The following is an 18,105-nucleotide window of genomic DNA, read 5'->3' on the forward strand; positions in this document are numbered from 1 at the left end:
AAAGATAGCTCATGATGTTAAAGAGGTTAACTATAAAGAAAATAATATAAAAATATAAAATACAAAATCAGAACGTAAAGAAAAGAGACTGGAAAAATCAAAGGCAAAGTTCATGAATTCATTTATCTGCACAGCAAGTTCTGGGGTGTGTGCATCGCCTACATAATGTGAGAGGGAAGACTCATCTCTCACCTCTAGGTCCGCAATCTGCACAGTTCTCATGTCCAACTGTAATATTGTGCACGGTTCAGAGAGACAGTCTTCTGGTTTCAAAATGTGGTTATACTTGGGCTTCGAAAAAAACTCCTTAATTGCTAAAGATCTAGGGAAAAAGTCAAAGGAACCGCTCAGAGTCGGGTACCAGCATCTCAGGCTTTGACACACACATTCATGACAACGGTTCTCGCTTTTTCTCTTCAGCATCAGCAGGAATTCCAAGCCACCACCTGCGGCGAGGGCACTGAGGCAGGGCTGGGAGTCCCTGCAGATGGACCGGCAAGTGTGCAAGCAACGTGAGCACTTCCCGCCTACATCCTATTCATGGGGTCTGCACACGTGGAAACCAACCTCTAGCACACAAAGCAGGGCCCTGACCCAGTCTGCTCTGTGCAGTTGTGGTTTTGGAGACCGCAGTCCAAGAGGTGACCCCCCCCCCCCACTCCTGACAGGTCGACAGAAGGTCAGCAGGAGCCTGACGCTACCTCACCAGGCCTCCGTCACTCACCTGACTTCACCTCCTCACGCAGGCACTTCATCTCACAGCATAAGAAGGGTGAGTACAGGATAGTAAGATATCCCACAGCAAATAAAACAGATATTCCTGTTCTAGGTCACTCTGCAATAAAGGCCTGCAGGTGCCCCCTGGAGAAGGGCTTGTGCTGCGTCAGTTAAACAAGACACAAGCGCTGGGCCTCCTGCAGGGTCATCTTCTTGTTGCCCAACAGCCCACCCACTCCACTGGCTGACTGCCAGACTTGCCCAAAGTAACCTACTATGTACCACGGAAATGTTTCAAAACTTAAGTGCAGCAGTGACTTCTGAAATAGCAAATAAAGGTAAACATTTTAATAAAGATTCCACAATATGTACATATTTTTAATATTTTTCTGATGATAAAATAGTTATGCATTTATAATGAATTGGGAACACATAGAAAAGTATAAAGAAAAAATGTGAGGGGCACCTGAGTGGCTCAGTTGGTTAAGCATACAATTTCAGCTCAGGTCATGGTCTTAAGGTTCATGGGTTCGAGCCCCGCATCAGGCTCTGTGCTGACAGCTCAGAGCCTGGAGCCTGCTTCAGATTCTGTGTCTCCCTCTCTCTTTCTCTGTCCCTCCCCGACTTGTGCTCTGTGTCTCTCAAAAGTAAATAAACATAAAAAAAATTTTTTTAAAGAAGAAACTTGAATCTGTAGAACTTGAAAACTGTGCCTTGGTACCTTGATCTATTTAGTCATTTTCTCCCCCAGAGATACATTTATACATGTTCTTATGCAAAGCAGAAGCCATTTTATACACATGGTTTGCGTCCCACCAGTTTTACCATCTATTCATCCATCTGATGGATACGTAGCAATTTAACCGCATTCTTACAGATAAGTGCCTGTTTCCCACACTGTGTGCACAGCAGCGTGCCGTGGCCCTGGGGCAGAGGGTGATGGGGGTGGATGCCAGCCACACCCACAGCTCTGGCCACACGGCCTCGTCTCCCCGCCATCACACCTGCAGCTCAGGCAGCAAGAACTGCTGTTTTAATTTAATCTTTGCTCATCTGGTAGGCAAAAATGGCATTTCATTTTAATCTGCATTTTAACCACTAATGATCCTGCAATTTTTTTCAAATATTTATCAGTAATTTTTATTTGGTTTTTGTGACTTGCGTATTTCCATGACTTGACTATAATTTCACTGGATACTCATCTTTCCTAAATGACTCTAGGATCTGTCAGCTAGTAACTTTCTCTAAGTAGTCACTGCCTTTTTAAATTGTATTTATGCTGATGATATACAGATGCTGTCAATTTTTATAGACTGATGTCCAGTGCCTCCTTGTTCCTGTTGACTTTCTAAGACCTGACACATAGGGACCCACGGATTCCTACAGCTGATGCAGATGTTTTACCACAAAACTCTTAAATCCATGTGGAATTAAATTTCAGTGTATGGTATGAGGAGAAAAGAAGTTTCAAGGGGCTCATCTATGGTCCCAGGACACTTTGCCACCTCTGCCCCTCACACCCCAACTTTCCCCACATGTTGTGTGTGTGTCCATCCTGGTCCATTGCTCTGTCTTTTCTGGTCTCAGGAGTACCCTGCCCTCACGCCTGTCTCTGTAGCTTAGATGTTAGTATCTGGCAGCTCTTTACGGCTCTATTTTAATTCTCCCCGGCCCTTCCTACCCACTTCTCCCTAGATGAACTACAGAACGGCTCTGCTGGGGACATTTCCTCTCCATCCCTTTGGGGATTTGGGTTGAGAGTACAATGATTCAACATGTTAACTGGGGCAGACTTCTTACCCTTGCATTATCCTTTCTTTTTTTGAATTAACAAAAACCAAAAACGCCCAAGGCCACCATCTTGCTGTCAACTGCCCAAGTGGGCATCAAGCAGGTGTCCGGGCTCACCTGGCACTCACCGCATAAGCTAAATTTCCTGCAGTTTCTGACAAGTGGGCCCCTCAACCTAACTTCCAGGGCTGCTGCTGGTTTCTCCTAACTCCCACGGCACACTCAGAAGGGGAAGCAGCCACCTTCTGTCACCATCCTTCTTAGAAGAGGCAACATTTAAAACGTGAAGGACCTATCAGGATATCATTTTATAGTTAAACCTCATGCTCAACTATACAAGTGCATCCATAATATAAAATTAGGAAATCAACTATTCTGCAGCATCGTTTCCTTTGCAAACTGTCAGGAATGACTTCATAATAAATTTTCTGATCCCTTAAAAGTTTACAGCTCGTAGTAGGAAGATCTATTTGTATGCTAACGGCCCACATATTTATAAAGGGCCTTGGTTTGAAACATGACCATGTTTTTCCCATTACATTTGAGAACTTAGATGGCAAAAGACATTTCAATTCCCATCACATCTGCTACCAGTTTAAAGGCCTGAAAGACACGTGCAAAATTCCAAGGCATGTGAGTGAATTCAGATCAGTCTCATGGCATGCTCTACCACCAACGAGTTATGCGGTCTTAGGAAGCCCGCAGCTCGCACAGCCAGGAGGCCCCGGAATACGTCTGCGCTCCCAGCAGCACACACTCACTTGAGAGCACTGAGGTTGAACTCGTAGGCGTTGTCCCAGAAGAGGACCTTGCTGCGGTAGTCTCTGTCGGCACTGCAGGGCACCAGGTGCAGCGCGGCCGTGGTCGGCCAGATGACCCCGTCCTCCTTCAGCCACACGTCCCGGGCGTACAGGATCGACTCAATCATGAACTCAAACTGCACAGCAGGGAGACACACGGGGGACATGGTGACCGAGGCCTGTGTCTGTGATGCATAGTCTGGGAGGATTTATCTTGGACCCACACCAGTGACATCACAGATTCCCACCACAGCCTGGGGTGGAGTGACACCGGTTCACTTTAGAATGAATTCAGAACTGGGCCCCACCGACAGGAAAGATCTTCACTCTCGCCATCTCCCTCAGTATTACAGAGTTTTAACTGTCAACCCGTATAAATTTGGTCTGGAGGATTCTCAGAATTTTCATAACCTTGGAAGTTGACTGAAATCACTTCTTAAAAACATGGAACATTAAAGGAGGAGTGCCACGGATCCCTGAGGACGCACCCGGACAGGTGGCATGTGACGCCTGTGACAGAGAACAGGGGCCGCTAAAGCCCCAAGAGGCCAGCCTTTGTGTCTGAACCAAAGAGTGGGGCACAGGCCAGGGGCACATCATCCTGCAGCTGAAGGGAAGCCCCAGAAGGGTTTTGTTTTATTTAAGTAACTTCAGGCATTATTATTATAGAAGCAATAGTATGTTCAGTATGGAAAAATTTAGAAAATTCAGAAAAGCACAAACAAAAATAAAAGTCATGAGTAAACCCAGCGCCCAAAAGGAACCAATGTTTGCCTGGTGGTTTATGCTCAAGGCCTTCTCCTCACATACACATACATGCACACGTGTGAAAATTATATACAGATCATTTTTAATTGTATTTTAAAAAATTACCAATAGTAAATCAGTTACTCCATAAATTTTAACACTTGTATGGATCTGTGTAACCATAGCCACAATCAGGATACAGAACAACCCCATTACCCCAAAACACTCCTCATGATATCCTCTGTGGTCACCTCCTCCCACTACCTCCAACCTTTGGAAACCACTAACTGGCCTCTATCCCTGTGGTTTTGTCTTTCTGAGAAAGACATACAAATGTTATCATACAGTACATAATCTTTTGAGACTGGCTTCTTTCACTCGTAATATCAACTTTTTCATATGCTAAAAGGTTCTCTTCTGTGCCTTCTATCCTGTTCTGTTCATCTGTCTTTTCTTATTATAATACCACACTGTTTTAATTACTCCATATAACTTTAATTACGCCAGTATAATGTCTCTGGGGTTTATCCATTTGTGCATCAATAGTTCATTCTCTTAGGTTTATTTATTTTGAGAGAGAGAGGGAGAACATGCACGTATAAGTGGGGGAGGGAGTGAGGGAGGGAGGGAGGGAGGGAGGGAGGGAGGGAGGGAGAGAGAGAGAGAGAGAGAGAGAGAGAGAGAGAGAGAGAGAGAGAATCCCAAGCAGGCTCCACGCCCAATTCAGATCCCAACACAGAACTCGATCTCACAAACTGCCAGATCATGACCTGAGCCAAAGTCAAGGGTCAGATGTTTAACCAACTGAACCACCCAAGCGCCCCACAATAGTTCATTCTTTACTGCCCAGTAGGACCCCATTGTGCGAATGTAGACAGCTGTTTATCTAACCACCTGTTGAAGAACACTTAGGTTGTTTCCAGCTTTTTGGCAATTGTAATTAGAGCCAGTACGATCATTCACATACAGGTTTCCGTGTAAACACAGCTTGTGCTTCTCCAGTGTAAATACCCAGACGTACAAGTGCTGGGTCATACGGTAAGTGTACCTATAACTTTATAAGAAACTGCCAAACCGTCTTCTAGGGCGGCTGTGTGATTCCTATGAGTTTTAGTCACTCCATAGCACCTGGTATTATTGTTTAAAAGTTTAGCCATTTCAACAGGTGTGTAGGGTTACCTCATTATGGTTTCAGTTTTTATTTCCCTGATGGCTAACAAGGTTTAATGTCTTTTCACATGCTTATTTCTCATCCATATACCCACGTTGGTAAAGTATCTGCTTGAGTCCTTTGCCCATTTTTCAATTAGGTTGTTGACCTTCTTCCTGTTGAATTTTGAGGATATTCAGGATACACATTAGAATGTGTATATTTTGTATATATACTTTGTATATTCAGAATACACATTAGATATGTGATTTGCAAATATTTTCTCCTAATCTTACTATATCTTTAACACTGTCTTTTAACACTTTCTTAACATAGACACCTTTAATTTTGATGAAGTCTGGTATATCAATTTTTTTCTTAATGGATCATGCTTTAAGAATCAGCTAAAAACTCTTTGCCTAACCCATGAAGATTTTCTCCCAAGATTTCTTCTGAAAGTTTACAGTTTTAGTCTATGCAATTAGATCTAGAATCAATTTTGACTTCATTTTTGGTAGAAGGTATAAGCCTTGAATTTCTTTTTTTCCCTTCTTTCTTTCTTTTTTTTTTTTTTTTTTTTTGGCATATGGATGGCCAACTATGCCAATATCTTCTGTTGGAAAGACTATATCTTTTCTTCACTAAATTGATTTCGCTCCCCTGTTAAAAATCAACTGACTGTATTTTTAGGAATCTATTTCTCTATTTTGTTCCATTGACTTATGTATCTATCCTTCTAGCAATACCAAACTGTCTTGACTACTATAGCTTTATGCCAAGTCTTAAAATCAGGTATGTAATTCTTCCAATTTTATTCTTCTTTTAAAAACTGTATCCACTATTCTATTTTCTTTACTTTTCACAAAAATTTTACAATGAGCTGGTCATATCCACAAAAGAAATCCTGCTTAGACTTTGATTGGAATTATATTAAATCTACAGATCAGTTTGAGAAGAGGTATCTTTACTATGTTGTCTTCCAGTCCATGAGCACCTTGCCTTTCCATTTATTTGGGTTTTCTGTGACTTCATTCATCAGCATCTTCTAGTTCTTCACATACAAAACTTGGACATGTTTTGTTACCTAAGTACTTCATGTTTTGGGGGCTTTGTAAATGCTATTGTACATTGTTAGCACACGAAAATATGACTGCCTTCAAAAAATAAATTAAAAAACTAAAACTGGCTTTCGTATGTTCACTTTGATCACTCTGTGATCTTAATTTGCCTTTCAGTTCAAAGAAATTTGGGGGGAGATTCTTTGGGACTTTCTACAAAAACAATCATGTGGTCTGGAAACAGGGATGGTTTATTTCTTTGTTTTAAATCTGTGTGCCTTTTATTTCTTCTTTCATTTTTGCACTGGTTAGGATTGCCAGCACAGTGTTGAATAGGAATTGCAGAGTAGCCATCCTAACTCTTCCTCCTCTTAGGAGGAAGGCACTGATTCTCTCACCATTAGGCGGCTATAGGTGTTTTTTTGTTTTGTTTTGTTTTTTATAGATGCCCTTTATCGGGTTGAGTAAATTCCTTTCTATTCCAAGTTTGTTGAGAATTTAATTATGAACTCAAGCTGAATTTTCCAGCACAGCATATAAGAAGCTTAGAAGCTGCCATTCTGCCCTAACAAGTAAAAAGCAAATGAAAAATCCACAATTCTTCTTAGATATGTATGAGATATTAGGTCACAGAGCAATCTGCTCCCTCCAAAATCAGAGTAATCAACAAGCTTACACAGAAAATCACAAATTACTGGAGCAGAACCCTAACTCCTGGAACAACACGAACAACAATGATGAATTGCTGGAGGCTCAGTGTAGACAACTCTGAGTGTTACAAACTCCAGGTGGGCTAAGTCATAAGGGGGACCCCCACATGTTAGTGAGTTTTCCCTCCTGGACCTCCACCAGGTTCCACAGCAACCAGAGAAAAATCCCCTCATGCTTCTGACAGAGCAGAGGGAAAAAAACCATTTTGAAACATGCCAGAGTATTCTGTTCTTCTTAACAGGATCTGCTCTCTGGAGAAACCAGCTAATCAGAGCCTAGCCTAACTGAGCTGGGAAAAGGGCAATATTCAACTCCAGACCCCTCTAGCCATCGTGTCCCACCCAAAAGCCAGAAAAGAAATTGAGAAATTTTGTGAAGCTCACACTCTAGAAACACAAGTTCACTAAAAGACTGAGACCTAACAGGACCACAGAATGCTTCTGCTTCCCCCACACCTCACCACATTACTAAAGGCCTATTTATAGCTATTCCCTTACCCAACACATCACACAGGCTATCAATAAAAAAAATTACAAGGTTGGGGCGCCTGGGTGGCTCAGCTGGTTAAGCATTCGCTTTCAGCTCAGGTCATGATCTCTTGGTTTTCCTGCATTGGGCTCTGTGCTGACAGCTCAGAGCCTGGAGCCTGCTTTAGATTCTGTGTCTCCCTCTCTCTCTGCCCCTCCCCTGCTCGTGCCCTGTCTCTCTCCCTCAAAATAAATAAACATAAAAAAAAATTCAAATAAAATTACAAGGCAAACAACAGTTTGAAGAGACATAACAAGCATCAGAAGCAGACTCAGATACAGTAGGGATGTTGGCATCATCAGGCTGAGAATTTAACACAACTATGATTAACATGCTAAGAGTTCTAATGGATAAAGTAGAAAGAATGCCAGAACAGATGGGCAATGTAAACAGAGAAATCAAAATCTTAAGAGAGACCCAAGAAATGTTCAAAGTAAAAAAAAAAAAAAAAATACTGTAACAGAAATGAAGAATGCCTTTGTTAGGCTTAGTGGGAAACACGGCATGTCTGAGGAAAGAATCTCTGAGCTTGAAGATATGAGAACAGGAACCTCCCAAACTGAAAAGCAAAGAGAACGAAGACAAAAAACAAACAAACAAACAAATAAACAAACAAAGAAAAAAACATAACACAAAATCCAAGGTCTGTAAGACAACTACAAGGGGTGTAACATACACAAAATGAGAATACCAGAAGGAGAAGAAAGAGAAAGGAACAGAAGAGATATTTGAAGCAATAATGACTGAGAACGTCCTCAAATTAATGTCAGATAGCAACCCACTGATCCAGGAAACTCAGATTACACTAAGCAGGATAAATGCTTAAAAACAATATACCTATGGGGTACCTGGGTGGCTCAGTCCATTGAGCATTCAACTCTTGATTTGGCTCAGGTCATAACTTCACGAGATCAAGGCCTGCCTGGGATTCTCCCTCTCCCTCTCTCTGCCCATCCCTTGCTCATGCTTGCTCACTCTCTCTCAAAATAAATTAATGAAAACTTTTAAAAATTAAAAAAAAAAAAACAAAACAGTATCCTGGGCATATCATTGTCAAACTACAGAAACTCGAAGATAAAGAAAAATTCTTAAAGATGACAGAGGGGGAAAAAAAAAAAAAAAACCACTCTACCCACAAAGTTATAAAGATCAAATTACATCTGACTTCTTCTTAGAAACCACACAGGCAAGAGAAGAATGGAGTGAAATATTAAAAGTGTTGAAAGAGGGGGCCCCTGGGTGGCTCAGCTGGTTAAGCATCTGACTTCAGCTCAGGTCATGATTTCGCAGTTCATGAATTTGAGCCCCATGTCAGGCTCTGTGCTGACAGCTCAGAGCCTGGAGCCTGCTTCAGATTCTGTCTCTCTCTCTCTCTGCTCCTCCCCCCACTCACACTCTGTCTGTCTGTCTGTCTGTCTCTCTCTCTCTCTCTCGCAATCAAAAATAAATAAACATTAAAAAAATTTTTTAAGTGTTGAAGAAAAAAAAACACCAATCTAGAATTACTTTAAAAATGAAAGAGAAATAGACTTTCTCAGATAAATAGAAACTGAGGGAATTTGTTGCCAGTAGCCTTGCCTTGCAAGAAATGTTAAAAAGAAGTTATTTAGAAGGAAGGACATGATATAGATCAGAAACTTAGAACTACATAAAGAAAAGCACTGAAGAAGGAACAAGTGATGATAACATTAAAACATTTTTCTTCTTGGGAAGCCTGGGTGGCTCAGTCGGTTAAGTATCTGACTTCGCTCAGGTCTGTGAGTTTGAGCCCCACGTCAGGCAGGCTCTGTGATGACGGGTCGGCACCTGGAGCCTGTTTTGGATTCTGTGTCTCCCTCTCTCTCTGCCCGTCCCCTGCTCACACTCTGTCTCTGTCTCTGTCTCTCTCTCAAAATAATAAACATTAAACAAAATTAAAAAAAAACTTTTTTCTTCTTAATTGATCTAACAATTTGTTCAAAATAATAGCAACACAGTATTTGACCATGTATGCTTATGTATGTAAGTATACATATGCTCATGTATAATGTTTACTTATATATACGTGAAATGCATGACAATGATGTTACAAGGGACAGGAAGAATAAATCAGGATTATTTGTTGCAAGGAACACTACCCATAGAGTAGTATAGTGTTACATGAAGGTAGACTTGGATCAGTTGTAACTGTGTATCGCAAACTAGAGGGCAACCACTTAAAAAGTTTAAAAAAAAACAGTGTAATCGATATGCTCAGAAAGGAGCATGACAATGGAGTCATATAAAAACTCCATTCAAAACCTCAAAAGGCAGAGCACCTAAATACATAAAGCAAATATACAATGGGTAGGTCATCCAGACAAACAATCATAAGGAAACACCAGATTTAAACTACATATGAGGTCAGATGGCCGAATAAAACATACAAACAACATTCCATCCAACAGCAGCAGAACACACGTTCTTCTCAAGTACACATGGAACATTTCAGTTAGGACACTGAAAACAAGTTTTAATAAATTTAAGAAGACTGAAATCATATCAAACATCTTTTATGACCATAATGGTATAAAACTAGATATCAAAAACAAGAAGAAACGGGGAAAATTCACAAAAATGTGGAGATTAAATAACGTATCCCTGAACAACCAATGGGTGAAAGAATTCAAAAGATAAATCAAATAATATCCTGAGACAAACAAAAACAGAAACACAACAGAACAAAACTCATGGTGAGCAGCAGAAGCAGGTTGAACAGGAAAGTTTATAGAAATAAATGCCTACGTTAAGGGAAAAGACAGATCTCAAATAAACAATGTAACTTTGCACCTAAGGAAGTAAAGAAAGAACTGGCCCAAAGTTAGTAGAAGGAAGGAAATAACAAAGACCAGAGTGGAAATACATGAAATAGAGACTACACAGGCACAGGAAAGACCAATGAAACAGAGAGCTAATTTTTTTGAAGATAAACACATCTTCAGCTAGATTCACCAATTCACGAAGAAAAGAGGTGAAATACATAAAATCAGAAATGAAAGAGACATTACAACTGACATCACACAAACACCAACGATCACAACAGACTGCTATGAACAATTATATGCCAACAAATTGGACAATCTAGAAGAATACCTAAAATCCTAAAAAACACACAACCTACCAAGACAGAATCGTGAAGAAATAAGAAAATCTGAACAGACCAATCAATTACCAGTAAGGAGACTGAATTAGTCACTGAAAAATTCCCAACAAACAAAAGTCCACAACCAGATGGCTTCACAGGTGAATTCTACCAAACATTTAAAGAATCAACACCAAATCTCAAACTCTTCCAAAATATCAAAGAGGAGGGAACACTTTCAAACTCATTTTACAAGGCCAGCATTACCCAAAGACAGACAAGGAAAATTTACAAGGAAATTACAGGGAAACATCCCTGATGAACACAGATGGAAAAATCCTCAAATAAAAATTGGCAAACTGAATTCAACAGTACATTAAAAGGATCATATGCCATAATCAAGTGGGATTTATTCCTGGGATGCAAACATGGTTCAACACAGCAAATCAATAAATGTGATACACCACATTACCAAAATGAAGGATGAAAATTATACGAGCATCTCAATACATGCAAAAAAGCATTTTATAAAATTCAAGTACATTCCATGATAAAGATTCAAAAAATTGAGTATTGGGAGGATATATCACGACATAATAAAACCCATATGCCAAGCCTAGAGCTAACACCATACTCAACACTGAAAAACAGAAAGCTTTCCTCTAAGATCAAGTGAAAAACAAGGACACTCACTCTCATCACTTTATTCGACACAGTACTGGAAACCCTAGCCAGACCAATCCGGCAAGAAAAAGAAATAAAAAGCATCTAAATAAGAAAGAAAGAAGTAAAACTGTCTCTATTTGCAGATGACATACATAGAAAATCCTAAAGACTCCACACACACACACACACACACACACACACACACACACACAATCTGTCAGAATAAACAAATTCAGTAGAGTTGTAGAATACAACATAAATATACAAAAACTAGTTGTGTTTCTATACACCAACAATGAACTATCAAAAAGAGAAATTAAGAAAACAATCCGATTTACAGTTGCATCAAAAATAATAAAATACCTCGAAATAAATTTAACCAAGAAGGTGAAAGGCAATGAAGAAAGAAATTAAAGACACAAACAAGTAGAAAGATATCCTGAGTTCACAGATAGGAAGAATTAAAATTGTTTACATGTCTACTCTACTCAAAGCAATCTACAGATTCAATTCAATCCCTATCAAAATTCCAATGGCATTTTTCACAGAAATAGAAAAAGCAATCCTAAAACTCCATATAAACAGCTATTTTGAGAAAGAAGAACAAAGTTGAAGACCTCACACTTTAAACTATATTACAAAGCTATTATAATCAAAACAACATTGTACTGTCATAAAAACAGACACATAGACCAATGGAACAGAACAGAGAGTCCACAAATTAACCCATGCATTAATTATCAATGAATTTTCAACATAGAAGCCAAGAATATGCAATGGGTAGAGGATAACCGCTATGAAATGGTGTTGGGAAATTGGACCCCTATCTTATAACACACACAAAAATCAACTGCAAATGGATTAAATATTTGAACATAAGACCTAAAAGCATAAAATTCCTTGAAGAAAACACAATGAATAAGCTTGACACTGATCTTGCCAATAATTGTTTGGATTAGACACCAAAAGCAAAGGCAACAAAAGCAAAAATAAACAAGTAGGACCACATCAAATGAAAAAGCTTATGCACAGCAAAGGTAACCATCATCAACAACAAAAAAGGTAAACCGTAGAATAGGAGAAAATATCTGCAAACCACATATCTAATAAGGGGTGAAAACACAAAATATACAAGGAACTCATAACAAACCAATAGAAAAAGCTTTTTAATTGGGCAAAAGGACATTTTTTCCAAAGAAGATATACAAATGGGCAACAGGTACATGAAAGATGCTCAGTATCACTAATGATCAGGCAATGCAAATCAAAACCACAATGAGGTATCAGATCACCCTTGCTATGTTTATTATCAAAAAGACAAAGGTAACAAATGCTAGTAAGAACATGTAGAAAAGGGAACCCTGGAACATTGTTAGTGGGAATGTAAACTGGTACAGCCACTATGGAAAACAGTATGGAAGTTCCTCAAGAAATTAAAACCAGAAATACCATGTGATCCAGCAATCCTGCTTCTGGGTTTATAGCCAAAGAAAACAAAATCATTATCTCAAAGAGGTATCTGCACTCCCATGTTCACTGAAACATTATTCATAATAACCAAGTTATGGACACAACCAAAGTGTCCACTGACAGATGAATGGATAAAGGAAAAGTGAAATAGATATGTATATATGATACATATGAGATATATATATAGATACAGTTATATACAATGGAATATTATTCACCCACGAGAAAGAAGGAAATCCAAACCTCTGCAACAACATGGATGAACCTAGAGGGCCTTATGCTAAATGAAATAAGCCACAGATAGTGGCAGTATAAATATAGTGCAGTATAAATACTGCATCATATCATTTATATGTGAGATCTTTTTTAAAAAAAAAAGTTTTTCAAAGTTGAACTCATAGAAACAGAGAGTATAAAAGTGGTTACCAGGAGCTCAGGGGTGAGGAAAATAGAGAGACATTGGTAAAAAGCTACAAACTGTCAATTATAAAATGAATAAGGTCTGAATATCTATTATATACCACGGTGACTATAACTGATGACACCATTATTGTGAGTGATGAATGGGTTAACTCAACGGGGGGAAGCTATCAAATAGTCATAAATTGCATACTTTAAATATCTTATAATTTTATACCTTAATACAAGTGAAGATAGATAACAGATTACAGATAAAGTGAGCTTCAAGAGATTACAACTGAAAAATATTTTTATACATTGGAAATGGTCTACAAAGTGAATACGCCATCAATTTACAAAAATATGAATCTTTTTGATCAAACTGGCTAGTGGTTTATTAATTCTGTTAATTATTTCAAAGACCCAGCTTCTGGTTTCATTGACCTGTTCTACTGTTTTTTGGTTTTGATAGCATTAATTTCCGCTCTAATCTTTATTATTTCCTGTCTTCTGCTGGTTTTGGGTTTTATTTGCTGTTCTTTTTCCAGCTCCTTAAGGCATAAGGTTAGGTTGTGTATCTGAGATCTTTCTTGCTTCTTTAGAAAGGCCTGGATTGCTATATACTTTCCTCTTATGACCATGTTTGCTGCATCCCAGAGGTTTGGGGTTGTGGTGTTATCATTTTCATTGACTTCCATATGCTTTTTAATTTCCTCCTTAAGTGCTTGGTTAGCCCCTTCATTCTTTAGTAGCATGTTCTTCAGTCTCCAAGTATTGTTACCTTTCCAAATTTTTTCATGTGGTTGATTTCAAGTTTCATAGCATTGTGGTCTGAAAATATGCACGGTATGATCTCAATCTTTTTGGACTTACTTAGGGCTGATTTGTGTCCCAGTATATGGTCTATTCTGGAGAACGTTCCATGTGCACTGGAGAAGAATGTACATTCTGCTGCTTTAGGATGAAATGTTCTGAATATATCTGTTAAGTCCATCTGGTCCAGTGTGTCATTCAAAGCCATTGTTTCCTTGTTGATTTTTTGATTAGATGATCTGTCCATTGCTGTGAGTGGGATGGTGAAGTCTCCTACTATTATGGTATTACTATCAATGAGTTTCTTTATGTTTGTGATTGATTTACATATTTGGGTGCTTCCACATTTGGCACATAAATGTTTACAATTATTAGGTCTTCTTGGTGGATAGACTCGTTGATTATGATATAACGCCCTTCTGCATCTCTTGATACAGTCTTTACTTTAAAGTCTAGATTGTCTGATATAAGTATGGCTACTCCAGCTTTCTTTTGTTGACCATTAGCATGATAGATAGTTCTCCATACAAAAATATGAATCTTAAGTTTACAATATCAGCATGTTCATGTCAGGTTCTAAACCAATATACCTCTGAGCATTAAATTAATTCACCCTTAATTTATGCTCATTAAATTACCTAACTTTATTTCCTTAAAAAAAAATCATAGAAGAAAAAGAGTAGAAGAAAAAAACAGGAACAAGGAACAAGAATAACAAATAGACCACAGTAACAAATATGGTAGATGTATTAATCCAACTATATTAATAACCACTTGAATGTCAGTGGTCTACATATACCAATTAAAAAACAAAGATTGTCAGAGTGGATCAAAAACTAATACCCAACTAAGTGTTGTCTACAAGAAACCTACTTTAAATATACTGACACTTATAAACTAAAAGTAAGTGGATGGAGGAAGATAGACGATGCTAACACTAATCAAAAGAAAGCAGGAGTAGCTATGTTAATTTCAGAGCAGCTTTCAGAGGAAGGAAGTTATCAAAGATAAACAGGGGCATAACATAATGATAAAGGGGTCAATTCTCCAAGAAGATATAACAGTCCTTACCATGTATATACCTAACAATAGAGCATTAAACTGTGTGAGGTGAAAACAAATAGGACTGCAAGAGAAAACAGATGAATCCACTATCATAGTTGGAGACTTCAACATCCCTCTATCAGAAAAGGACAGATCCAGCAGGCAGAAAATCAGTAAGGACATAGTTGAACTCAACATCATTTATCTGCTAGATACAATGCACATCTATACACCACTCCATCCAACAGCAGAACACACTTTTCTCTCACGTTCACGTGGAGCACTCACCAAGACAGACCACATTCTGGGCCATAAAACACATCTCAACAAATTTAGAAGAACAGAAGTCATACAATGTCTACTCTCAAGACCACAGTGGAATTAAACTAGAAATCAATAACAGAAAGATAGCTGGAAAATCAAAAAATACTTGGGAAATTAAACAACACTTCTGAAAAAAAACCACACAGACCAAATAAGAAATCTCAACAGAAATTTTAAAACTATTTTGAATGTTGTCAAATTTTTTGTGTGTTGATAGCATCATGTGATTTTTCTTTTGTAGACTGTTAATATGGTAAATTACTCAGCCTTGAATTCCAAAGATAATCTCTTCTTTGTTGTAGTGTTATTCCTTTTATGTATTGCAGGATTATACTTGCTAATATTTTTGAGGATTTTTGCATTTATGAACATGAGTTCTTTTTGGTTTGGGTTTGGTATTAGGGTAATGCCAGTCTCACCAAACGAGCTAGGAAGTGTCTCTCCTCTTCCATTTTCTGAAAGACATTGCTCAGATCTGGTGTTATTTCTTCCTTAAATGTGTTTGTAGATTTCACCAGTGAAATAATTTAGGCCTACAGATTTCTCTTCACAGAAGGTTTTCAACTATAAATTAATATTGTTAGTATTTACTTGATTATTCAAGTTACCTACCTCACTGTGGGTTAGTTGTAGAAGTTTGCACTTTTCAAAAGAATTGGTCTTTTTCATCTAAATTACTAAAGTTACGTATGGAGACAGAGCCACAGGAGGAGTAACAATAAACTTAAGACCAGGTCGGTGTACTTCAAGTTCTGGCCTTCTTTCTCAACCTTCCAGCTACTGTATGCTTTTCAAAGTCCTCAAATAGCTTCTCCCTGCACGCTGTCTTAGATCTATAGCTGCACTCACTGAGACACACAGGGTGGGGTGTGCTTTCCCCACCATACCTGGAACATCCTACCTGCAGCCGGCTAGGTCACTGCTACCTATGAACTTTTTTTAATGTTTTTTACTTATTTTTGAGAGAAAGCACAAGCAGGGTAGGGGCAGAGAGAAAGTGGGACAGAGGATCCAAAGTGGGCTCCCCACTGACAGCAGAAAGCCCAATGCGGGGCTCGAACTCAGGAACTGCAAGATCATGACCTGAGCCAAAGTCAGATGCCTAAACAACTGAGCTACCCAGGACTCTTGCCATGTACAGTTTTTAAAAACAAAACTAGGGGCACCTGGGTGGCTCATTTGACTGAGCATCTGATTCTTTATTTCGGCTCCGGTTATGAACTCATGGTTCGTGAGTTCGAGCCCCACATCAGGCTCTGTGCTGACAGTGCAGAGCCTGCTTGGGATTCTCTCTCTCCCTCTCTTTCTGCCCCTCCCCCCTTGTGCTCATGCTCTCTCAAAAATAAATAAATAAACTTAAAAAAAAATTGGAATCATATTGTACATGCTTTTTTGTGTTTTTAAAAAACCACCAACCTGTCACCAACTTTCTCTAAGATAATTACAAGTTCAGGATGTACAGCACAATGACTTGATTTACATGTATTGTGAAATGATTACCATAAAAGTTTAGTTAGTATTTATCACTTTGGGCACCTGGGGGGGCTCAGTTGGCTGAGCGTCCGACCTCGGCTCAGGTCATGATCTCACAGTCCATGAGTTCGAGCCCCACGTCGGGCTCTGTGCTGACAGCTCAAAGCCTGGAGGCTGCTTCAGATTCTGTGTCTTCCTCTCTCTCTGCCCCTCTCCCACTCATGCTCTATCTCTCTCTCAAAAATAAATAAACATTAAAAAAATTGTTTTAATTAAAAAAAACTCCATGTGTAAGTGGGCCTACATGGTTCAAACCCACATTGTTCAAGGGTCAACTGTTCGCTCTTAACGTCTGTCCTGTATGTCACTGTAGTCACCACCCTATACATCGTGACCCCACTGCTCATTTTCTTGTACCTGAAGTCTGTACCTTTTGACCATGGTCTTCCAATTCTTTCTCCCCAACCCCCTTTTTCCCCATTAACCACAAATTTGCTCTTTTTCTAGGAGTTTGGTGGGTGAGTTTTGTGTTGTTGTTGTTTTCAGATTCCACATGTAAGTGAGATCATACAGTATGCCTCTTACTTATTTCACTTAGCATATCGCCTTCAAGGTCTCCCCGCCCCGTTGTCACAAGTGGTGGATTTTGTGGCCTCGAGGCTGTCCTGCACTAAGCAGAGGTCAGCGCCAGGAAAGGCACCAGGTGGATTCACTTTAACATGAAACTGCTGCAGCTCTCCCCTAGAAGCTCTGCTCACAACAGCCCCTCTGGACCCAGTCCATGGCCCCTGCTTGGAATCTGAACTTCCCTGGTGCAATCCACAGCCACCCGCATGTCCCAGTGCCCCTTACCAGCAGGCAGGTCCCCATCCACTCGGATACCAGCACATCCACCTTCTCCGGTAACACCACATCCTCCACCTTCTGCTGGAACACAGTGATGATGTCGGCAAAGCCATTCTGCATGACCAGTTGCCCCGTGTGCTGGGCCATCTCACTGGCCTCCACTGCATACACCTGCATATGGGAGAAGCGCCATCAGTGCATGTCCCACCCTGCAAAGCGGCCTGTCATCTGCTCTCCCTGAGCCCATTGCTTCAGCTGAGTCAGAGTCGGCATCAGAGGAAACGAGGACAGACGGAAGCGACAGTGCCGGACAGCAGGAATGGCAGCTGGGCCACACCGTGCTACCTCCAACGGACGGAGCCCTGGCAAGGGAGCCACCTCTAACCTTCACTCCACCTCCTGCCTAAAACAGACAGGGGGCTGCAGGTGAGAGGAAGGCCCTACGCCCATACTGGGCACCCACCGCAG

At 39.8% G+C, this 18,105-nt stretch overlaps 1 protein-coding gene across 2 annotated transcripts in view; it reads right to left on the reverse strand.

Annotated features, from left to right (window-relative positions):
* Positions 1–18,105, reverse strand: part of PRMT2 (protein arginine methyltransferase 2) — a 36,919-nt gene that overhangs the window by 3,743 nt on the left and 15,071 nt on the right. For both annotated transcript variants that reach the window (XM_042999069.1, XM_042999068.1), the window contains exons 6-8: positions 17,644–17,808; positions 3,270–3,445; positions 193–322 (exon numbers count right to left, since the gene is read on the reverse strand). In XM_042999069.1, the coding sequence (XP_042855003.1) occupies positions 193–322; positions 3,270–3,445; positions 17,644–17,808 (471 nt within the window). The remainder of the gene's footprint in view (positions 1–192; positions 323–3,269; positions 3,446–17,643; positions 17,809–18,105) is intronic.

The sequence above is a fragment of the Panthera tigris genome, chromosome C2 (genome assembly GCF_018350195.1).
Source record: "Panthera tigris isolate Pti1 chromosome C2, P.tigris_Pti1_mat1.1, whole genome shotgun sequence".
NCBI lineage: Eukaryota > Metazoa > Chordata > Mammalia > Carnivora > Felidae > Panthera > Panthera tigris.